The 22,785-nt window shown below is 48.9% G+C and overlaps 1 protein-coding gene across 5 annotated transcripts in view; it reads left to right on the top strand.

The window, feature by feature from the left end:
- Nucleotides 1–22,785, top strand: part of DNASE1 (deoxyribonuclease 1) — a 55,387-nt gene that overhangs the window by 15,580 nt on the left and 17,022 nt on the right. For 4 of the 5 annotated variants that reach the window (XR_010115816.1, XM_063618320.1, XM_063618319.1 and 1 more), the window contains exon 2: nt 20,817–20,961. Coding sequence is in view for 3 of the 5 variants with exons in the window: in XM_063618320.1 (XP_063474390.1) it covers nt 20,817–20,961 (145 nt within the window). In the remaining 2 variants the exon portion in view is untranslated. Of the gene's footprint in view, nt 1–5,032; nt 5,136–18,253; nt 18,784–20,816; nt 20,962–22,785 lie in introns of all 5 variants that reach the window. The other variant, XM_055242437.2, reaches the window with a different exon arrangement.

The following is a 22,785-nucleotide window of genomic DNA, read 5'->3' as shown; positions in this document are numbered from 1 at the left end:
GTCTGGGAAGTGAGGAGCGCCTCTGCCCGGCCACCCATCGTCTGGGAAGTGAGGAGCGCCTCTGCCCGGCCTCCCATCGTCTGGGAGGTGAGGAGCGCCTCTGCCCGGCCGCCCCGTCCGGGAGGAAGTGAGGAGCACCTCTGCCCGGCCGCCCCGTCCGGGAAGAAGTGAAGAGCGCCTCTGCCCGGCCGCCCCGTCCGGGAAGAAGTGAGGAACGCCTCTGCCCGGCCGCCCCGTCCGGGAAGAAGTGAGGAGCACCTCTGCCCGGCCGCCCCGTCCGGGAAGAAGTGAGGAGCGCCTCTGCCTGGCCGCCCCGTCTGGGAAGTGAGGAGCGCCTCTGCCCGGCCGCCCCGTCCGGGAAGAAATGAGGAGCGCCTCTGCCCGGGCGCCCCATCCGGGAAGAAGTGAGGAGCGCCTCTGCCCGGCCACCCATCGTCTGGGAAGTGAGGAGCGCCTCTGCCCGGCCACCCACCGTCTGGGAAGTGAGGAGCACCTCTGCCCGGCCGCCCCGTCTGGGAAGTGAGGAGCGCCTCTGCCCGGCCGCCCCGTCTGGGAAGTGAGGAGTGCCTCTGCCTGGCCGCCCCGTCTGGGAAGTGAGGAGTGCCTCTGCCCGGCCGCCCCATCTGGGAAGTGAGCAGCGCCTCTGCCCGGCCACCCCGTCCGGGAAGAAGTGAGGAGCGCCTCTGCCCGGGCACCCCATCCGGGAAGAAGTGAGGAGCGTCTCTGCCCGGCCGCCCCCTCCGGGAAGAAGTGAGGAGCGCCTCTGCCCGGCCACCCATCGTCTGGGAAGTGAGGAGCGCCTCTGCCCGGCCACCCATCGTCTGGGAAGTGAGGAGCGCCTCTGCCCGGCCACCCACCGTCTGGGAAGTGAGGAGCGCCTCTGCCCGGCCGCCCCGTCTGGGAAGTGAGGAGTGCCTCTGCCCGGCCGCCCCGTCTGGGAAGTGAGGAGTGCCTCTGCCCGGCCGCCCCGTCTGGGAAGTGAGCAGCGCCTCTGCCCGGCCACCCCGTCCGGGAAGAAGTGAGGAGCGCCTCTGCCCGGCCGCCCCGTCCGGGAAGAAGTGAGGAGCGCCTCTGCCCGGCCGCCCCGTCCGGGAAGAAGTGAGGAGCGCCTCTGCCCGGCCGCCCCGTCCGGGAAGAAGTGAGGAGCGCCTCTGCCCGGCCGCCCCGTCCGGGAAGAAGTGAGGAGCGCCTCTGCCCGGCCGCCCCGTCTGGGAAGTGAGGAGCGCCTCTGCCCGGCCGCCCCGTCCGGGAAGAAGTGAGGAGTGCCTCTGCCTGGCCGCCCCGTCCGGGAAGAAGTGAGGAGCGCCTCTGCCCGGCCACCCATCGTCTGGGAAGTGAGGAGCGCCTCTGCCCGGCCAACCACCGTCTGGGAAGTGAGGAGCGCCTCTGCCCGGCCACCCACCGTCTGGGAAGTGAGGAGCGCCTCTGCCCGGCCACCCACCGTCTGGGAAGTGAGGAGCGCCTCTGCCCGGCCACCCACCGTCTGGGAAGTGAGGAGCGCCTCTGCCCGGCCACCCACCGTCTGGGAAGTGAGGAGCGCCTCTGCCCGGCCACCCACCGTCTGGGAAGTGAGGAGCGCCTCTGCCCGGCCACCCACCGTCTGGGAAGTGAGGAGCGCCTCTGCCCGGCCACCCACCGTCTGGGAAGTGAGGAGCGCCTCTGCCCGGCCGCCCCGTCTGGGAAGTGAGGAGCGCCTCTGCCCGGCCACCCACCGTCTGGGAAGTGAGGAGCGCCTCTGCCCGGCCACCCACCGTCTGGGAAGTGAGGAGCGCCTCTGCCCGGCCACCCACCGTCTGGGAAGTGAGGAGCGCCTCTGCCCGGCCACCCACCGTCTGGGAAGTGAGGAGCGCCTCTGTCCGGCCGCCCCGTCTGGGAAGTGAGGAGCGCCTCTGCCTGGCCACCCATCGTCTGGGAAGTGAGGAGCGCCTCTGCCCGGCCACCCATCGTCTGGGAAGTGAGGAGCGCCTCTGCCCGGCCTCCCATCGTCTGGGAGGTGAGGAGCGCCTCTGCCCGGCCGCCCCGTCCGGGAGGAAGTGAGGAGCGCCTCTGCCCGGCCGCCCCGTCCGGGAAGAAGTGAGGAGCGCCTCTGCCCGGCCGCCCCGTCCGGGAAGAAGTGAGGAGCGCCTCTGCCCGGCCGCCCCGTCCGGGAAGAAGTGAGGAGCGCCTCTGCCCGGCCGCCCCGTCCGGGAAGAAGTGAGGAGCGCCTCTGCCCGGCCGCCCCATCTGGGAAGTGAGGAGCGCCTCTGCCCGGCCACCCCGTCCGGGAAGAAGTGAGGAGCGCCTCTGCCCGGCCGCCCCGTCGGGAAGAAGTGAGGAGTGCCTCTGCCCGGCCGCCCCGTCCGGGAAGAAGTGAGGAGCGCCTCTGCCCGGCCGCCCCGTCTGGGAGGTGAGGAGCGCCTCTGCCCGGCCACCCATCGTCTGGGAGGTGAGGAGCGCCTCTGCCCGGCCACCCATCGTCTGGGAGGTGAGGAGCGCCTCTGCCCGGCCACCCATCGTCTGGAAAGTGAGGAGCGCCTCTGCCCGGCTGCCCCATCTGGGAAGTGAGGAATGCCTCTGCCCGGCCACCCATCGTCTGGGAGGTGAGGAGCGCCTCTGCCCGGCCACCCATCGTCTGGGAAGTGGGGAGCGCCTCTGCCCGACCACCCATCGTCTGGGAAGTGAGGAGCGCCTCTGCCCGGCCACCTATCGTCTGGGAAGAAATGAGGAGCGTCTCTGCCTGGCCGCCCCGTCTGGGAAGTGAGGAGCCCCTCTGCCCAGCCGCCCCGTGTCTGGGTAGAAGTGAGGAGCTCCTCTGCCTGGCCGCTCCGTCTGGGAGGTCTACCACGGAGGCCAGAAGCAATGTGGGGGCTGGACGTGGTGGCTCACGCCTGTGGTCCCGGCACTCTGGGGGGCGAGGCGGGTTGATCACTTCGGGCTAGGAGTTCGAGACCAGTCTGGCCAACTTGGCGAAACATGAAGAATACAACAGACAAACCAACCAACCAACTCAATGACAACAAAACAGGTCTACCCTGGAGTCATACTCTAATTTTTTCTATTTTCCTCCCTTTCTGATCCTTTATCCCACTTTCTTTTTCTTCCTCTTCCTTCTCCCTCTTCTTTGTCAAATAGAGGATTGAGTTATTATCACTGATCCATATAAAGTCCCTCTCTCATTTATTTTAACTCCCACCCCCATTTCTATTCCCCGACTTCCCATGTGCAACCTTCCTAATATGTTTGATACACATCTTTTTGTTTGTATGTATTTTTAGAAAATGTTTATTGTTTTTGTATGCAAAAAAAATTAAAAAAAAAAAAAAATGAAACAGCCAATATAGAATAAAGGTGCTAAAAAAGGCATAGGAGGAAATCTTCGTGACTTTGGGGTAGGCAAAAAGTTCTTTTTTTTTTTTTTTTTTTTTTTTTTTTTTCTTGAGACGGAGTCTTGCTCTGTCGCCCAGGCTGGAGTGCAGTGGCGCAATCTCGGCTCACTGCAAGCTCCGCCTCCCGGGTTCACGCCATTCTCCTGCCTCAGCCTCTCCGAGTAGCTGGGACTACAGGCGCCCGCCACCACGCCCGGCTAATTTTTTTGTATTTTTAGTAGAGACGGGGTTTCACCGTGGTCTCGATCTCCTGACCTCGTGATCCGCCCACCTCGGCCTCCCAAAGTGCTGGGATTACAAGCGTGAGCCACCGCGCCCGGCCGCAAAAAGTTCTTAAACAGGGACACAAGCCACTAACCATAAAGAAGTGACAAATTATATGACATTAAAATTAAGAACCTTTATAAGGCACCATTAAGAGGGTGTAAAGGGCTGGGCATGGTGGCTCATGCCTGTAATCCCAACTTCAGGAGGCCCAGGCAGAAGGATCGCTTGAGCCCAGGAGTTTGAGATCAGACTGAGCAAAATAGTGAGACCCTGTCTGAACAAAAAATTTAAAAATTAGCCAGGTGTCGGGGCATGTGACTGTAGTCCCAGCTGCTCTGGAAGCTGAGGTGGGAAGATCACTTGAGCCTGAGAAGCCAAGGCTACAGTGAGCCATGATTCTGCTACTGTACTGCAGCCTGGGCAGCAGAGCAAGACCCTGTCTCAAAAAGGGTGTAAAGATATCACAGACTAGAAGATGTGTGTGATGTGCACAGGACTAGTATCATATGCATAATGCCAAAGGATTAATATCTAAAGAAATCCTAAAAAAATAAATAGAAAGACAAGAGACTTGAGTGGCTAACAGATACATGAAGAAGTGTTCAACTTACTTAGTCAAAGAAAATGCAAATTAAACCACAGTGAGCGATCACTAAACTCAGCAGCATGAACAAAATGAAGATAACTGCTAGACAATAGCTAGTGTGGTAAGGACTTCCTGTTTGAGCCATGGTTATTTAGAAGTATGTTGCCTAATATCAAGTGTTTGGAGAGTTCCCTCATTTTTCTGTTACTGGTTTCTAGTTTAATTCCATTATTGTCAGAGATCATACTTCATATAATTTCAATTTTTAAAAATTTGTTTTGTGACTTTTATGGCTTAGAATATAGTCTGTCTTGAATGCTCCAAGCTTGAACACTTGAAAACACTATATATTTTTCTGTCGTTAGGTGGGGTGTCCTCTAAATGTCAGTTAGATCCAGTTGGTTGATGGTGGTGTTCAGGTTGCTGATTTTCTGTCTGCTGGTTCTATGTATTGAGAAGTGTTGAAGTCTCCAGCTCTGATAGTGGATTTGTCTGTTATTTATTTGTCAGTTTTTGTTTCAGGTATTTTGAATCTCTTTTGTTAGATGCATATACACTTAGGATTATGCTGTCTTGATGAATTGACCTTTTTATCATTATGTAATAGCCCTCTTTTATTTATTTTATTTTATGTTTTTTAGAGACAGAGTCTTGCTATGTCACCCAGGCTGGAGCACAGTGATGTGATCAAAACTTTCTGCAGCTTTGAACTCCTGAGCTCCAGTGATTCTCCTGCCTCAGTCTTCTAAGGAGCTGGGACCACAGGCACATGCTACCATGCCTATCTAAAATTTTTTTTTTTTTTTTTTGGTAGAGACTGAGTCTCCCTATGTTGCCCATGCTGGTCTGAAACTCCTAGCCTCAAGTGATCCTCCCATGTTGGCCAAGTGCTGAGATTACAGCCCTCTTTATCACTGGTAATTTTCTTTGCTATGAAGTCTACTTTGCTTGTTTGACATTAATATAGCCACTCCAGCTGTCTTTTGGTTAGTGTTTGCATGACATATCTTTTTTTTTTTTTTTAGACAGGGTGGTCTTGCTCTGTCACCCTGGCTGGAGTGCAGTGGCATGATCATGGCTCACTGCAGCATTGAACTCTAGCTCAAGCCATCCTCCCACCTAAGCCTTCTGAGTATGGGACTATAGGTGTGTGCCACCATGGCTGGCTAATTTTTTTTTATATATAGAGACGAGACCTCACTGTGTTGCTCAGGCTGGTCTGGAACTCCTGGGCTCAAGTGATCCTTCCACCTCAGTCTCCCAAAGTGTTACATGAGCCAGTGCACCTGGCTTGTCTGTGTTTTCTTTTGTTTCCTATGCCTTTGATACGATATCCATGTTCTTTTGCATGTGGATATCCAGTTTTCTCAGCAACATTTATTAAAAAGACTATCTTTTCCCCGTTGAATGGTCTTGGCATCCTTGTCAAAATCATTTGACCATATATGCCAGGATGTTTTTCTGGGCTGTCAACTCTATTGCAATGGTCTGTATGTCTGTCTTCCTGCCAGTACCACATTTACTGCAGTTCGTTAGTAAGTATTGAAATCAGAAAGTGTGAATCCTGAATCTGTTTTTCTTTTTCAACATGGTGTTGGCTATCTGGGGTCCGTGGAAATTCCATATGAATTTCACCATGTATTTTCTATTTCTGCAAAAAAAAAAAAAAAAAAAAAGTCATTGAGATTTTGCTTCAGTTGACATGAATTGGTAGCTCACTTTTGGGAGTATTGACATCTTAAGAATATTAAAATATCTTGTCTTAACAATATCGTCCAACTCATGAAAATGTGATGTTTTTCCTTAATTATATCTTCATTAATTTCTTTCAGCAATGTTTTGTAGTTTTCGTTGTATGAATCTTTTACCTCCTTGGTTAAAATTCCTGAGTATTTTATTCTTTTTAATGCTATTGTAAGTGGAATTGTTTTTATAATTTCCTTTTCAAATTGTTCAGTGTTAGTATATAGAAATGCAAATGATTTTTGTGTGCTGACTTTGTATCCTGGTGCTTTGCTGATTCTCTTATTGTAATTATTTTTTGTGTGTAATGTTTAGGCCTAGTTTTTTACATATCATATTAAATCTGTGAATTAATTTTACTTTCTTTCCAATTTGGATATATTTTTTTTATTAATTGCTATGGCTAGAACTTCCAGTACTAGGTTAAATAGTAGTGGTAAAGGTGAATGTTGTCATCTTAGAAGAAGATTTTTTAGTCATTCACTATTGAGTATGATGTTCATTCAATGTGCATTTCTGTTTTTTTTCTTTCTTTTTTTTTTTTTTTTTTTTTGAGACGGAGTCTCGCTCTGTCGCCCAGGCTGGAGTGCAGTGGCGCTATCTCGGCTCACTGCAAGCTCCGCCTCCCGGGTTCACGCCATTCTCCTGCCTCATCCTCCCGAGTAGCTGGGACTATAGGCGCCCGCCACCACGCCCGGCTAATTTTTTTTGTATTTTTAGTAGAGGCGGGGTTTCCCCGTGTTAGCTAGGATGGTCTCGATCTCCTGACCGCGTGATCCGCCCTCCTCGGCCTCCCAAAGTGCTGGGATTACAGGCGTGAGCCACCGTGCCTGGCTCTGTTTTTTTTTTTCTTTAAAAACTTTTAGGCTGGGTGCAGTGGCTCACGCCTGTAATCCCAGCACTTTGGGAAGCCCAGGTGGGCAGATCACTTGAGGTCAGGACTTTGAGACTAGCCTGGCCAACATGGTCAAATTCCGTCTCTACTAAAAATACAAACATTTGCTGGGTGTGATGGTGGGCGCCTGTAATCCCAGCTACTCGGGAAGCTGAGGCAGAAGAATTGCTTGAACCCTGGAGGCAGAGGTTGCAGTGAGCCGAGATTGTGCCACTGCACTCTAGCCTGGGCGACAGAGCAAGACTACGTGTCAAACAAAAAAAAATTGTAATAAGCTTTCTCAGGTTTAACAATGTAGGTTTTTCAAATATGGCTTTATGTTGAGATATTTCCTTTGTACATTTAGTTTGTTGAATGTTTTCATTTTCAGAGGGTGTTACATTTTGTCACATGCCATTTCTGCAGCAATTGAGATGATGTGATATGTTTCTCATTTTTCCATTAATGTGGTATGTTACATTAATTTTGTAGGTTGGACCATGCATGCATTTCAGGAATAAATCCCACTTGGTTTTGGTGTATAATCCTAAAATGCTACTGAATTCAGTTTGCTAGTATTTGTAGAGGATTTTTGCATCAATGTGCATAAGGGATGTTAGTCTGTAGTTTTCTTTTATTGAATGCCTGGTTCTGATATGAGGGTAATACTGGCCTCTTAGAATGATTTAGGAAGTATTTCTTACTCTCCACTTTTTTGGAAAAGTTTTGAGAAGGGTTGGTACTAGTTGTTGTTTAAATGTTTGGTAGAATTAATCAGTGAAGCCTTCAGGTCCAGGACTTTTCTTAGGAGATTTTTGATTACTGATTCAGTCTGCTTACTAGTTACAGGTCTATTCATATTTTCTGTTTCTTTGTGATTTAGTCTTGGGGGGGGGGGTTTAATTTGTTTGTTTGTTTTTAAAACAGTCTTGCTCTGTTGTCCAGGCTGGAGTGCAGTGGCACAATCTTGGCTCACTGCAACCTCCGCTTCCCGGGTTCAAGTGATTCTTCTGCTTCAGCCTCCCAAGTAGCTGGGGCTACAGGCACCCGCCACCATGCCCAGCTAATTTTTGTATTTTTATTTTAGTAGAGATGAGGTTTTACCATGTTGGCCAGGCTGGTCTCAAAATCCTAACCTGAGGTGATTCAGCCACCTCAGCCTCCCAAAGTGCTGGCTTACAGGCGTGAGCCACCACGCCCAGCCCTTGTTTGTTTTTTGTTTGTGTGTGTGTTTGTTGTTGTTTTGTTTTTTGTTTTTTTGTTGTTGTTGTTTTTGAGACGGGGTCTCACTTTGTTACCCAGACTGGAGTGCAGTTGAGTGATCACAGCTCACTGCAGCTTCGACCTCCCAGGCTCAAAACAATCCTCCCACCTCGGCACCCCAAGTAGCTGGGACCACAGGCACACGCCACCACACCTGGCTAATTTTTGTACTTTTTTGTAGAGACAGGTTTTCTCCATGTTGCCCAGGTTGGCCTTGAACTCCAAAGCTCAGACAGTCTGCCCACCTCAGTCTCCCAAAGTCTGGAATTACGGGCATGAGCCACTGTTCCTGGCTATTTCTCCCTTCAATTCTGTCAGTTTTGCTTTATATATTTTGACAGTCTGTTATTAGGTGTAATCTGTTTATAATTTTATCTTCTTGCTGTATTGAATGTTTATATAATGTCCTTTTTTAATCTTTTTTATTTATTTAAAGTCTCTTTTGTCTTACAGTAATAGAGCCCTGCTCTCTTTTGGTTATTGTTTGCATGGAATGTGTTTTTCCATCCTTTGACTTTCAATCTGTTTGCGTCTTTGGATCTAAAGTGGTTCTTTTCTGTAGTCCCAGTTACTTGGGAGGCTGAGGCAGGAGGACTGCTTAAGCCCAGGAGTTCAAATCTAGCCTGAGCAACATAGACCCTGTCTCTGTAAAAAATAAAATTAAAAATAAAAAAGTAAGTTTCTTATAGATGGCATATAATTGGGTAATGTAGTTTTTTTCCACGTTGCTAATCTCTATCTTCTGATTGGAGAGTTTAATCCATTTACACTTAGTTACTGATCAGGAAAGATTTATGTCATTTTGCTGTTTCTTTTCTATATACCTTTTAGGATTTTATTTATTTATTTTTTTAGAGATTGAGTCTTGCTGTCACCCAGGCTGGAGTGCAGTGGTGCAATCTTGGCTCACTGCAACCTCCGCTTCCCGAGTTCAAACGATTCTCCTGCCTCAGCTTCCCTAGTAGCTGGGACTACAGGCGCGTGCCATCACACCCAGCTAATTTTTTGGGTTTTTTTGCTTATTTTGTTTTTGAGACAGAGTCTTGGTCTGTTGCCCAGGCTGGAGAGCACTGGCAATCTTGACTCACTGCAACCTCTGCCTCCCAGATTCAAGCAATTTTCCTGCCTCAGCCTCACTAGTAGCTGGGACTACAAATGCCCGCCACCACACCCAGCTAATTTTTCTATTTTTAGTAGAGAAAGGGTTTCACCATATTGGTCAGGCTGGTCTCGAACTACTAACCTCAGGTGATCCACCTGCCTCGGCCTCCCAAAGTGCTGAGATTACAGGTGTGAGCCACTGTGCCCAGCCACCTTATAGGTTTTTTTGTTTTGTTTTGTTTTTTTGTTTTTAAATTGAGATGGAGTCTCGCTCTGTTGCCCAGCTGGAGTGCAGTGGCATGATCCCAGGTCACTGCAACCTCCGCCTCCCAGGTTCAAGGGATCCTCCTGCCTCAGCCCCGCTAGTAGCAGGATTATAGGCACACACTACCATGCCCGGCTAATTTTTGTATTTTTAGTAGAGATAGGGTTTTGCCATGTTGGCCAGGCTGGTCTTGAAATCTTGACCTCAGGTGATCCACCCACCTCGGCATCCCAAAGTGCTGGGATTACAGGCATGAGCCACCGCACCCGGCCATGGATTTTAAAATCTCTAATTACCTGCATTATTGTCTTCTTTTGTGTTTAGCTGAGTTTTGTAGGTTTTTTTTCTTTTTGTAGTAACATGTTTAATTATTTTCTCATTTTATTTTGTGTAACACTGTAATTTGAATTTATAGCAGTGTAATTTCAGTAACATGCAAAAATTCTGCTTCTTTATAGCTTCATCTCCACCCCTTTCAGTTGTCACAAAATTACATTATTATGTACTGTGTGTCCCAAAACATAAACTCATAATTGTTTAAATGCGTTAGTCTGTTAAGGTGTGTTTTATGGACCCGAATGTGATCTATCTTGGTGAATGTTCCATGTGAGCTTTAGAGGAATGTGTATCCTGCTGCTGTTGGATGAACTGCTCTATAGATGTCAGTTCTGCCCAGTTGCTTGATGGTGCTGTTGAGTTCATTATGTCCTTACTGATTTTCTGCCTGCTGGATCTGTCCATTTTGATAGATTGATGTTGAAGTTTCCAACTATAATAGTGAATTCATCTGCTTTTCTTTGCAGTTCTTAGTTTTTGCTTTGAGGATTTTGATGCTCTGTTGTTAGGTGTATACACATAGGGTTTGTTACCTCATCTTAGAGAAATACTCCTTTATGATTTTGTAATATCCTTTTTCTATCCCTGATAATTTTCCTTGCTCTGAAGTCTGCTCTGCCTGAAATCAGTATAGCTACTGGGACTTTCTTTTTGATTCCTGGTATGTGTTTTTCCAACTCTTTAATTTTTTCTTTTTTTTTTTTTTTTTTTAAGACAGAGTTTCGCTCTTGTTGCCCAGGCTGCAGTGCAGTGGTGTGATCTCAGCTCACTGCAACCTCCATCTCCTGGGTTCAAGCAGTTCTCCTGCCTCAGCCTCCCGAGTAGCTGGGATTACAGGCGTCTGCCACCACGCCTGGGTAATTTTTGTATTTTTAGTAGAGACGGGGTTTTACCATGTTGTCCAGGCTGGTCTTGAAATCCTGACCACAGGTGATCTGCCCACCTCAGCCTCCCAAAGTGCTGGGATTACAGGAGTGAGCAACCGTGCCCAGCCTCATCTCTTTAATTGTAATCTACCTGTGTCTTTATATTTAAAGTGAGTTTCCTGGGTCTTCTTTTAACATTTTTTGCAAGGTGGATTTACTGATGACAAATTCCTGCAATTTTTGTTCTTCTGAGAAAGTCTTTATTTCTCTTCATTTTTGACCCAACACATGCTTGGGTCTTATTTTTGAATATATTCTGACATTTTCTATTTCTTATTTGATGTAACATTGACATTTAAAGTGATTATTGGTACAGTTAGATTAATATCTGCCATATTTATTACTGTTTTCTGTTGCTTTTATTCTTCCCTTTTCTTTTTATTTTGGTCTTCCACTCTTTTTCTGCTTTCTCTGGCTTTAATTGAACATTTTATATGATTATGTTTTTTCATCTCTTAGCATGTCAATTATGCTTCTTATTATATACTTTTAAAAAGTCTTGGCTGGGCACAGTGGCCCATGCCTGTAATCCCAGCACTTTGGGAGGCCAAGGTGTGTGGATCACCTGAGGTCAGGAGTTTGAGACCAGCCTTGCTAACATGGTGAAACCCCGTCTCTATTAAAAATACAAAAAATTAGCCAGGCGTGGTGGCGGGCGTCTGTAATCCCAGCTACTTGGGAGGCTGAGGCAGGAGAATGGCTTGAACCCGGGAGGCGGAGGTTGCAGTGAGCCGAGATGGCGCCATTGCACCCTAGCCTCGTTGACAAGAGTGAGACCTATCTCAAAAGAAAAAAAAAAAAGTCTTTGCCCTTGAGTTTGGTATTTACAGTTACAACTAATCCAATTCCACTTTCAGCTGATGCTGTACCACTTCATGGGTTGTACAAGTTCCCTCTAACAGAGTATTCCCAGTTCATCCTTACTGTCCCTTATGATATTGCTGTCATTAATTTCACTTATTCAAAAGTGACATTATTATTATTTTTATTATTATTTTTTTTTTGAGATGGAGTCTCCCTCTGTCGCCCAGGCTGGAGTGCGGTGGCTCGATCTCCGCTCACTGCAAGTTCTGTGTCCCGGGTTCACGCCATTCTCCTGCCTCAGCTTCCCAAGTAGCTGGGACTACAGGCGCCCACCACCACTCCCGGCTAATTTTTTTTGTATTTTTAGTAGAGGCGGGGTTTTACCATGTTAGCCAGGATGCTCTCGATCTCCTGACCTGGTGATCCACCCGTCTCGGCCTCCCAAAGTGCTGGGATTACAGGCGTGAACCACCGCACCCAGCCATAAGTGAAATTATTGACAGCAATATCATAAGGGACAGTAAGGATGATTATTGACCCAATCATTGAATACGTTGTTCCCGGTTTGTTTTTGTTTTTGTTGTTGAGACAGAGCTTTTTTGTTTGTTTGTTTTTTGAGACGGAGTTTTGCTCTGTCGCCCAGGCTGGAGTGCAGTGGCGCGATCTGGGGTCACGCAAGCTCCACCTCCCAGGTTCGCGCCATTCTCCTGCCTCAGCCTCCTGAGTAGCTGGGACTACAGGTGCCCGCCACCATGCTTGGCTAATTTTTTGTATTTTTAGTGGAGACGGGGTTTCACCGTATTAGCCAGGCTGGCCTCGAACTCCTGACCTTATGATCTGCTCACCTCGGCCTCCCAAAGTGCTGGGATTACAGGCATGAGCCACTGCGCCCGGCCGAGACAGGGTCCCATCAGTACAAGAGTTTTGACCTGCTTCATTTCTGACCTGGGCTTATTCACCCCTCCTTAGGCAACCTGGTAGTCCTTAAGGAGGGGAGGTCACCATATTCCAGGGAGGTCACCATTTTGATGCCAAACTTAGTGCAGACACTCAGTCCAAATAGCCCAGAACTCCTGGACTCAAGCTATCCTGCCTCAGCCTGTTGAGTAACTGGGTCTACAGGCATGCACCACCATGCCTAGCTGTTGCTGTTATTACCTTGAACAAACTATTATCAGTTAAGAGTAAGAAAAGTAGGCCGGGCATGGTGGCTCTTGCCTGTAATCCCAGCACTTTGTGAGGCTGAGGCAGATGGATCGCTTGAGGTCAGGAGTTCAAGACCAGCCTGGCCAACATGGTGAAACCCCATCTCTACTAAAAATACAAAAATTAGCTGTGCGTGGTGGCATGTGCCTATAATCCCAGCTACTCGGGAGGCTGAGGCAGGAGAATTGCGTGAACCTGGGAGGCAGAGGTTGCAGTGAGCCAAGATTGCACCATTGCACCCCAGCCTGGGTGACAGAGCCAGACTCCGTCTCAAAAAATAAAAGAGTAAGAAAAGTAAAATATTTTGCCTTCACTTATATCTTCTCTAATGCTCTTCCTTTATGTAGATCTTTATTTCTGACCTGTATTATTTTCCTTCTTTCTCAAACAATTTTTAATATTTTTTGCAAGGCAGGTGTACTGATGAGAGATTCTGTTAATTTTTATTCTTCTGAGAAAGTCTCTTCTCTTTTAAAGGGTAATTTTACTGGATACAGATTTTTAGGTTAGTAGGGTTTTTTTTTTTTCCTTACAACACTATAAATATTCCCTCTACTGTTTTTCCTTGAATAATTTCTCAAAGAAGTCTGATGTAATTCTTGTCCTTTCTCCTTTATAGGAAAGGAGTTTATTTCCCTGTGGCTTCTCTCAAGATTTTCTCTTTGTCTTTGATTTTCTGTAGTTTATTGTATGCTTACATGTAGTTTTGTTCTGTTTTTCTTTTTTGCTATTTATCCTACCTGATATTCTGTGAGCTCCCCAGATCTGTGTTTGGCATCTGTCATCAGTTTTGGAAAGTTCTGAGTTCATTATTGTTTCAGGTATTTTTTCTGCTCATTTCTGCCTGTCATCATCTTCTGGATTCCCATTATGCATATTTATGCCTTCGTAATTGTCCCACAGTTCTTGGATATTCTGTTCCATCTAGTTCATTCTTTTCTCTCTGCGTTTCAATTTGGGAAATTGCTACTGACATTTTTTTTCAAGCTCGTTGATTCTTTCCTTTCACTGTATCTAATTGATGAATCCATTAAAGGCATTGTTCACTTTTCTTACAGTTTTTTTTGTTTGTTTCTAGCATTTCCTTTTGATTCTTTCTTTGAGTTTTTATCTCTGCTGAAATTACCCATCTGTTTTAGCATATTGTCTACTTTTTCCATTAGAGCCCTTAGCATATTAATCATAGTTGTTTTAAATCAGAGTTGTGAGCTGTGATAATTCTAACATCTCTGCTATTTCTGAGTCTGGTTTTGATGCTTGCTATATCTCTTCAAAGTCTGCTTTTTAATTGTAGTATGCCTTGTAATTTTTTTGTTGAAAACCAGACTTGATGTACTTGTTAAAAGGAACTGAGGAGGCCGGGCATGGTGGCTCACGCCTGTAATCCCAACACTTTGGGAGGCTGAGCGGGGAGGATCACTTGAGCCAAGGAGTTCAAGACCAGCCTGGGCAATGTAGAGACCCCATCTCTACTAAAAATAGAAAAACTAGCTGGGCATGGTGGCACACGCTTGTAATCCCAGCTACTCAGGAGGCTGAGGCACGAGAATTGCTTGAACCCGGGAGGTGCAGGTTGCAGTGAGCCAAGATCATGCCACTGTACTCCAGCCTGGGCAACAGAGTGAGACTCTGTCTGGGGAAAAAAAAAAAAGTAGGCCAGGCACAGTGGCTCATGCCTGTAATCCCAGCAGTTTGGGAGGCCAACTCAGGGTGATCACTTGAGGTCAGGAGTTCGAGACCAGCCTGATCAACATGGTGAAACCCTGTCTCTACTAAAAATACAAAAGTTAGCTGGGCATGGTGGCAGGCACCTGTAATCCCAGCTACTTGGGAGGCTGAGGCAGGAGAATAGCTTGAACCTAGGAGGCGGAGGTTGTAGTGAGTAGAGATTGAGCCACTGCACTCCAGTCTGGGTGACAGAATGAGACTCCATCTCAAAAAAAAAAAAAAAAAGGAAGTAACTGAGGAAAATCGGCCTTTGGTGTGAGTTTTTTAGTTTATCTGGCTAGGCGTTAGGCTCTGTCTACTGTTTGCTGTAACTATAGGTGTCAGAACTAAAATTTCCTCCTGTGTCTGTTTTTCCTTCCTTGGGTTTCCCTAGAGACTTCTTAAATAAAGTCTGAGATATGCAGGTTTTTCTGTTCCCTTCTCCTGTTATTATATAGGAGCCCTATTTATGTGGTGGGAAGGAGGGGAAGTGTCCTAAGTCCTGTGACTAGGTCTCAGTCTTTTTGTGAGCTTCTGCCCCTGGCCTGTGTCTTTCACCAGGACTTCTCAGTTTGGGGTTTTTGCCTCCTTAGGTGAAACAGGAAGGGAGAGGGGGCTGGAGTTGGGCCCTTTCTTTCCTGCCTGTGGAAGGCTTAGGGGTGCTTAAGTTGGGTCAACCTTTCCCTTAGGCTGATTAGGATCTTATAAAACCTGATTAAGTTAGGCTCTTGTAAAATAGTTTCCTTTGAGGACAGGCCTTGTTAAGAACAGAAAGCTCTAGACATACTCCACATGGCTGCTTTCCCCCTCCCCTGACAGAAGTATGAGGAGATCTTTCTCTGATCTTGACTGCGAGAACCTGGTAAGGCTCATGGAGGTAAAGTCCACATTGAGTCTCCAGCAGTTCGTGAATTGCTGTGTAAATTTTCCTGCCCTCGTTTCCACTCCTGAGCTCCTGCTCAGGTAAGCTCCAGTTCACCCTGTTGACCTGTCTGCAGTGTCGGGAGTACTCATTTGCCCTGTAACTTCAGTTCTCTGATGCAGCTAAAAGGGGTTGTTTGCCAGTTTAGTATTTTTTCTTGTAAGGATGGTAGTGACAACTTCTAAGCTCCTGACTTTCCTGACTGAAGAATGAAAGTCCTTTGCCTTCATTTTTTAATATTTTTGGTGGATAAAAATAATTCCAGTTGACAGGTTTTTGTGTGTGTGTGTTTTTTTTCCAGTACTTTAAAGATGTTACTTGTCTTTTGGCTTACAGCAGAAGTATCATGTCATTCTTACCTATATTTATCAGTACATAATATGCTTTTTAGTTTAACTGCTTTTCAGAGTTTTTAATTTAACACTGGTTTTCTACAACTTGATTATGATGTGTTTTGGTGCAGTTTTCTTGAGGTTTATTCTGTTTGGGTTTTTCTTTTATTTTCTTTTTCTTTTTTTTTTTTTTGAGACGGAGTCTCGCTCCGTCGCCCAGGCTGGAGTGCAGTGGCACAATCTCGGCTCACTGCAAGCTCTGCCTCCCGGGTTCACGCCATTCTCCTGCCTCAGCCTTCCGAGTAGCTGGGACTACAGGCGCCCGCCACCACACCCAGCTAATTTTTTGTATTTTTTAGTAGAGACGGTGTTTCACTGTGTTAGCCAGGATGGTCTCATTTTCCTGACCTCGTGATCCGCGTGCCTCAGCCTCCCAAAGTGCTGGGATTACAGGCATGAGCCACCATGCCTGGCCTCTGTTTGGGTTTTATTGACTTTCTTGGATGTGTGAATTTATAGTTTTCATCATATTTGGGAAATTTTGCTTATTTCTTCAAATATTTCTGTCTCCTCTTTCTTTTTCTTCTAGGGCTTCCAATTATGTGCACATTAGACAGCTTGATAGTGTCTAACAATTTTTTTTCTCTTTGCCTTATTTGAGTAGTTTCAATTGCTGTGTCTTCAAATTCATGGATCTTTTCTCTTTCAGTGTTTATTTGATGTTAATCCCATCCGGTGCATCTTTTCATTTCAGGTATTGTTTTTAGTGTCTCTGGAAGTTCCATTTGGATCTTTCTATATCTTCCATGTTCTCATCATGCTCATGTTTCCCTTTACCTTCTTAAATATATGATGAACTATTGTCCTTGTCTGCCAGTTCCTTTATCTCTGTCGTTTCTAGGTCAGTTTCTATGAACTGTGTATGGTTATAGGTCATATTTTCCTCTCTTGCTTGCATGTTTGTTATAGCAGTTATCAATTTATTGCCTCTCAACTCTAAATCCACCCTTCATTGCCACTTGTGATACTGGAACATTTCTCCCTTGCCCCATGCTGGTCTTTGTCAGTGGAAAGCGTTGAGAGGAAAGTGCATTTCTTGGTTCTTTGTGCTTTGCTTACACCTGTCTGTGACATGAGCTGGTATGTGGGACACATAGGGTGCTCAGGCAGCTTTCAGGCAGGTCTCATAGCACCCCAGCTAGCCGCCTGGCAGCTTTCTGGTGAGTTCAACAGCACCGCCACACCAACCCCCCAGCTTTCCAACACTCCTGAAACAGCCTTCCAGCTCATTGTGTTAGCGTCCTCGCAAGTGGTTCTTGGCCCTTAGCTTTGTCCTGGGACAGCCCAGTCAACTTCATCATCTAGTGTGTACTTTTGACCACACCCTCTCCTAGGTCTGAATCCTTCCCTTAGTTACCTCCCTTTACCCTAGGGTGTTCTGTAGATTTCTCTTTTGTTCCCTCTTAGTCAACTCCCTGTAAATAGTTAATGATTCTTATGCTAAACTTCCCTTGTTTAATGTACCATGTGGTTTCTGTCCCCTGGTGGGACCCTGACTGATAGGCCTGGTGATTTTTTAAATTGGATGCTGAATATTGTGAATTTCAAATTGTTGGCTGGGTCGGGTGTGGTGGCTAATGCCTGTAATACCAGCACTTTGGGAGGCTGAGGCAGGTGGATTATTTGAGCTCAGGAGTTCAAGACCAGCCTGGGCAACACAGCAAGACCCTGTCTCTACAAAAAACAAAATAAATTATTGGCTGGTGAATTTTGTTGAATTCCTTTGAATAGTGTTGGATTTGGGTCTGGAATGCAGTTAAGTCCCTTGGAAGCAGCGATCCTTTAGAGACTTCTGAACTTTTCAGTGAGTCCAGTACTGCTTTAGTCTGCAGTTGACTTAGCTCTATTACTAAGGGTGATGCCCTTCTGCGGAGTCTACCCAATACCCCATGAATTAGGAGATCTCTCCACAGTGGCTTGTGGGAACACAAAATATTCCCTTTGTGAACTCTGGGGATTGTTTTGTTTGCTACTTCCTCAGGATTCTTTCCTGGGCCTTCTCATATGGTTTTTCTCACCCGGTCACAGATCTGTTTTCAGCTAAAGACTCCAGGAGACCCTCTGCAGATCCTGGCTCTGCCTCTGTGCAGCTGCCTGCTCCCCAGGACTCTGCCCTGCAAATAGCAGCAGCTTTTGCCTTCCTGACCTCTGAACTCTGTCTTCCCAACTCAGAAAGACTGCAGGTTCTGGCTGAGTTTGTCTGCCTGTGCTGCAGCCTGGAACCCACCGCCTGGCTGTAACTGGTGCAGTCATAGGACGTGCTCTCTGGTTTCTCTTATCTTGGAATCACTGTTCTGCACTGTTTTCCACCAACTGAAGACAAAAGTATGTTGTCCAGTTTTCCAGGTGTTCAGGGTTCCCTGTTGCTGCATCCTACATGAGTATATAAACAGAGAACAAACAAAACAGCCTGTCAGGAGTTTGCTGAAGTTTCAGAATAGGTGGTGCTGGCTAAGCTGATGGGCATGATTAACACTCCCCTTTTCCTTCTTTTAGTGACCACAATGTGAATGGGCACAGCAAGACAGCAAAGGCTTGCTGAGTGAGTGGCACAGCGCCATCCTGGGTAGCGGCCTCCCCAGCAAGTTGCATGTCACTAGCTTCCTGTGGCTGTCATTGCTGGGCCCAGGCACCTCCGAAGATCAGCGCCTCCTCATGGGCTCAAGCGAGGACAGGAGCCCGTCACCCATGAGCTCACAAGGGCAGAGGCGCTGTCCTGTCTCGACGGCTCCACCGTGACTCCAGTGCACTTTGGACAGTGGGGAGCAGGCCCAACAGGGCCACTCAGGTGTGGTCACTCTGGCTTTGGGCGGATCAGGACCAAGCTAGACTCATCCCCAGCCCCCAGGTGCTGTTGCTGCTCCTGCCTGAGGCCCCGTCCACAGCTGCAGCTGTGGTGGGGTAGCTAGTGGTGGCCAGCATGGCCCTGCTGCAGCTCCACGCTGGGGGGGGGGGCGTGGCCCCGATGAGCAGCCACCCCTCCATGTGGGCCACAGGGGAGGAGCCTAGGAAGCCGCCCTGGCAAGGTGAGTGGACGCATTTACGTGGTGAGAGGTGACAACCAGTGCCGCTCCCCAGAGCCCTTCGATTCCTGGGGAGGCTGAGGCTTGCAGACGCCTTGCCTGCTCTCCTCCTGGGGTGCTTTCCTGTTCCCAGGGCTGGCATCTTGGAGAGAGAATGGAGGCAGGGCCTCTGTCTATCCTCGCTTGAGGGCCCAGCACAGGCAGGCCCTCTGGGGAGCCCCTCAGTGGCTGATGGGGAGTCTGGGGCAGGGTGAGGGACAGCATCTTCCACCGACCACAGGCTTGGGCAGCATCTGTCGGGGAGGCCACCCCTGCGGGAAGGCCTCTTTTGTGTGACTCCTTCCCCGTGAAATGGCTTCTCCATACAGTTCAGCCCCACAGGTGCCCTGAGAAAACACGAAGTGCTTTCTGCACGTGTCCCGGCCCCCAGAGGAGAATTTGGTCACAGAGAAGGTGACAGCTCATGGCTTCCTGAGGGTGGGGCAGTGGGAGAAGTCCCCAGGGGAGCTTGGGGCCCATGGCCTCCCACACCCTGGGTGGGACTGCCCGCTGGGAGGCCCACATTGCCTTAGTGTCCTGCACCCTACAGTTCAGGATGCCTGGGGGCTGGAAGAAGAGCAGGGGCCGGGGACCAGTGGCTTACAGGGACCTGGGGAGAATTGTGGAACCGGCCTTCCCAGTCGTCCCACCCAGGAAAGGAGTGGGCAGAGTTGAAGAAATACAGCACTGCCTTGGCCTTGGCCTCAGACCTGAGGGTCTGGCTATAGCCGTGGTGGCGGCTATGTCGTGGGGGCTGCGTCATGGCACTGGCAGTGGCCCCAGGACTGTGGAGCAGTGCAGACTAGCACAAAGTTCCTGCTGGGCTCAGTATGGGAGCCCCTCCTGGCCGTGGAGACAGGCCCACGTCAGCCCCCCAGGATCTGTTGCCCAACAGCTCTCAGCCTTTTGCTTGGGGCCTCTGTGTCACGTGGAATCGTTCTGAGTTCTCTGCTGTCTGGCAGCATTGTCTTCTGAGCACTGCTCTGACAGTTGCCTTAGTCCACAGACTGCCATACACTGCCATGCCCTCCCATTAGGAGCCATCCTTGGGCACTCCTGTGTCACCCGTGGTTACTCCACCATCCTGCCAAGCCATGGGATGTGGTGGCTGAAGAGTCCAAACGGGACAGAAGCCTGTCCCCTCACTCCTTCCTCCGAGAGGACTTGGTTGGGCTGACACTGAGTAGGGGCAACCAGCAGCGAGAGGTAGTGGAGCTCTTAAACTGTGGCTCCAGAGCAGAAGGCCCCCTCTGACACACCTTTCATCCAGCATATTCTCCGTGAGCACCTGCCACGGCCCAGGCGTTGCTCTTGGTGCTGCCGGCTGAGCCCAGCTCTCGGGCTTGCGTCTAACAGGAGAGGATAACTACAGTGTGAGTGAGATGTGATTCGTGGTGAGGAATAGACACGCAGGACGGAGATGGAGTGGTGGGACAGCGTGTGCTCGCTGAAATTGGATGATAAGAAAGAGGCTCTAGTGAAGGGAGGGACAAGCCGTGGAGGAGGCAGAGTACTGAGGGGAGGGATAGTGTGAAGGCCTGAAACTGTCAACATGAAACAGGCAGTCGTGTCTGCAAATGAGCCCCATGGCCAGCCCTGGGCAGGAAGCAGCAGTGACATGCGGTTCTTGTCAGAAGCCTCTAGGGGCAGAGTAGGGGCCTGTATTGAGGGCAGACGCCCCCATTCTCTTTGAGGAGCTGTAGCGTGAGCTTTTGGTGGAAGCAGTTTCCATGTCCTGGCATGTGCTGTCTTGTTAGGACATCAGACATGACCTTAGAGTTCACATAAGGATGCAGAGGTCTTCTGTCCTAGAGGACGCTTGGCTGGGCAGAGGGAAACGGCCTTGTGTCGCTGGATGTGCGCTCTCTTTGTCGGGCACATCTCTGGATGGGACATCTGTGGCTGGAAGGTGTCCTTGTGGCCGTGCTAGTTGGACCAGCCTGGCTGGTTATCAGTCCATGTCCTCAGCCCCTCCCCTTTTCAATGACTCATTCCAGGTCCTGCAGGCTCTGCTTCTGGTGTGGAAGAGCTCACGGCAAAGCACTCCTGCCCAGGACCCGAGGAGCCGGCCACTGTTCAGAAGTCCCCAGCTTGAAGGCCTGGAGAACCGCCCAGCAGCACAACACAGGCAAGCTTGCGGAGGTGAGCCCCACTTCCTGCTCCCGCACGGGCTCTTCTCCCTGGGGCACTGGCTGGGCAGGATGCTGAGAAGCTGGGCAGGGGCGGCTGCTGAGAGGCAGAGAAGCCAGAGAGCTGCAGGAAATATCCTGGGGCTGGGAGACCAAGATAGGGGCTCGAGGCTGCCCAGGCGGCTGGACCTAAGGGGCCAAGATCCCTGAGCAAAGGAGCCGGAGAAGAGAGGTGGACATCAGGCACTGTTCGCTCTAGCCATTTGCTGATGAAGCTGCTTAGGGCAGAGGAGCAGAAAGTGGCTGAAAAGCAGAGTGGGATTTTTGGCAGTTTCATGGAGTTAGGGAATAGGTTGGGGCCTATCAGGTGGAGAGGCCTAAGAAATATCCCAGGCTCTCATCTGGGACCAACCCTGTCTCGCCTGGGACAAGCCACAGCTGGGTTGGTCTTTACAAAGACTGCAGAGGAGCTCAGTGTCGGTGGAGTTCCTGACTCACTGTCTCACTGCTGCCCACCACGGAGGGGGTGAGCTGTCCCTGTCGGGGGACATGTCCAGACCCCCCGCCCTTCTGTCACGCACAGTTCCTAACATTCAGTTGAAGGCAACCAGGTACACTGGGAAAGGGGACCAGGGGAAGAAAGGTGACGGACCCACAGGAGACTGAGATATGGTTTTTGGACATGGACTTTAGTATGTTAATCATATCTATTTTATTTATTTATTTATTTATTTATTTTATTTATTTATTTTGAGATGGAGTCTCGCTCTGTGGCCCAGGCTGGAGTGCAGTGGCGTGATCTCGGCTCACTGCAAGCTCTGCCTTCCGGGTTCACGCCATTCTCCTGCCTCAGCCTCCCAAGTAGCTGGGACTACAGACGCCCACCATCATGCCCGGCTAATTTTTTTGTATTTTTAGTGGAGATGGGGTTTCACCGTGTTAGCCAGGATGTGATTTGCCCGCCTCGGCCTCCCAAAGTGCTGGGATTATAGGCGTCAGCCACCGTGCCCGGCCAATCACAGCTATTTTAAAGAATAGAGATAAGATGATGGATTGTTTCATAGAATTGGAATTCATAAAAAATATAATGGAAGTTCTAAAACAGAAAAGCACAATAACTGAAATTTAAAATTCAGCCAGGTGCAGTAGCTCACACCTGTAATCCCAGCACTTTGGGAGGCTGAGGTGAGGTGTATGAGACCAGCCTGGGCAACATAGCAGGACCTTGTCTCTACTAAACATTTTTTAAAATTAGGCTGGGCGCAGTGGCTCACACCTGTAATCGCAGCACGTTGGGAGGCCGAGGCAGGCAGATCACTTGAGGTCAGGGGTTGAAGACCAGCCTGGCCAACATGGTAAAACCTTCTCTCTACTAAAAATACAAAAATTAGCCAGGCGTGGTGGCCGGTACCTGTAATCCCAGGTACTCAGGAGGCTGAGGCAGGATAATTGCTTGAATCTGGGAGGCGGAGGTTGCGGTGAGCCGAGATTGCACCCCTGTACTCCAACCTGGGCAACAGAGTGAGACTGGGTCTCAAAAGCATAAAGATTTTACAAAATTAGCCGGGGATGGTGGCACATGCCTGTGGTCCCAGCTGCTTGAGAGACTGAGGAGGGAGAATTGCTAGCGCCTAGGAGGTGGAGGCTGCAGTGAGCTATGAATGTGCCACTGCACTCCAGCCTGGGCGACAGAGCCAGACTCCATCTCAAAAAAAAAAAAATAAAGAAATTAAAAATCCAGTAAGTGTATTTACCAGCAGATTGGAATCAGCTGAAAAAAGGATTAGTGCTCTAGAAGAAAGGTCAATAGAAAATACGTAGTGGGGCTTGGCATGGT

This window comes from Symphalangus syndactylus, chromosome 14 (genome assembly GCF_028878055.3).
Source record: "Symphalangus syndactylus isolate Jambi chromosome 14, NHGRI_mSymSyn1-v2.1_pri, whole genome shotgun sequence".
In the NCBI taxonomy this organism is placed as follows: domain Eukaryota; kingdom Metazoa; phylum Chordata; class Mammalia; order Primates; family Hylobatidae; genus Symphalangus; species Symphalangus syndactylus.
The sequence above is the reverse complement of the archived record's forward strand: the minus strand, read 5'-3'. Positions and strand labels throughout refer to the sequence as shown.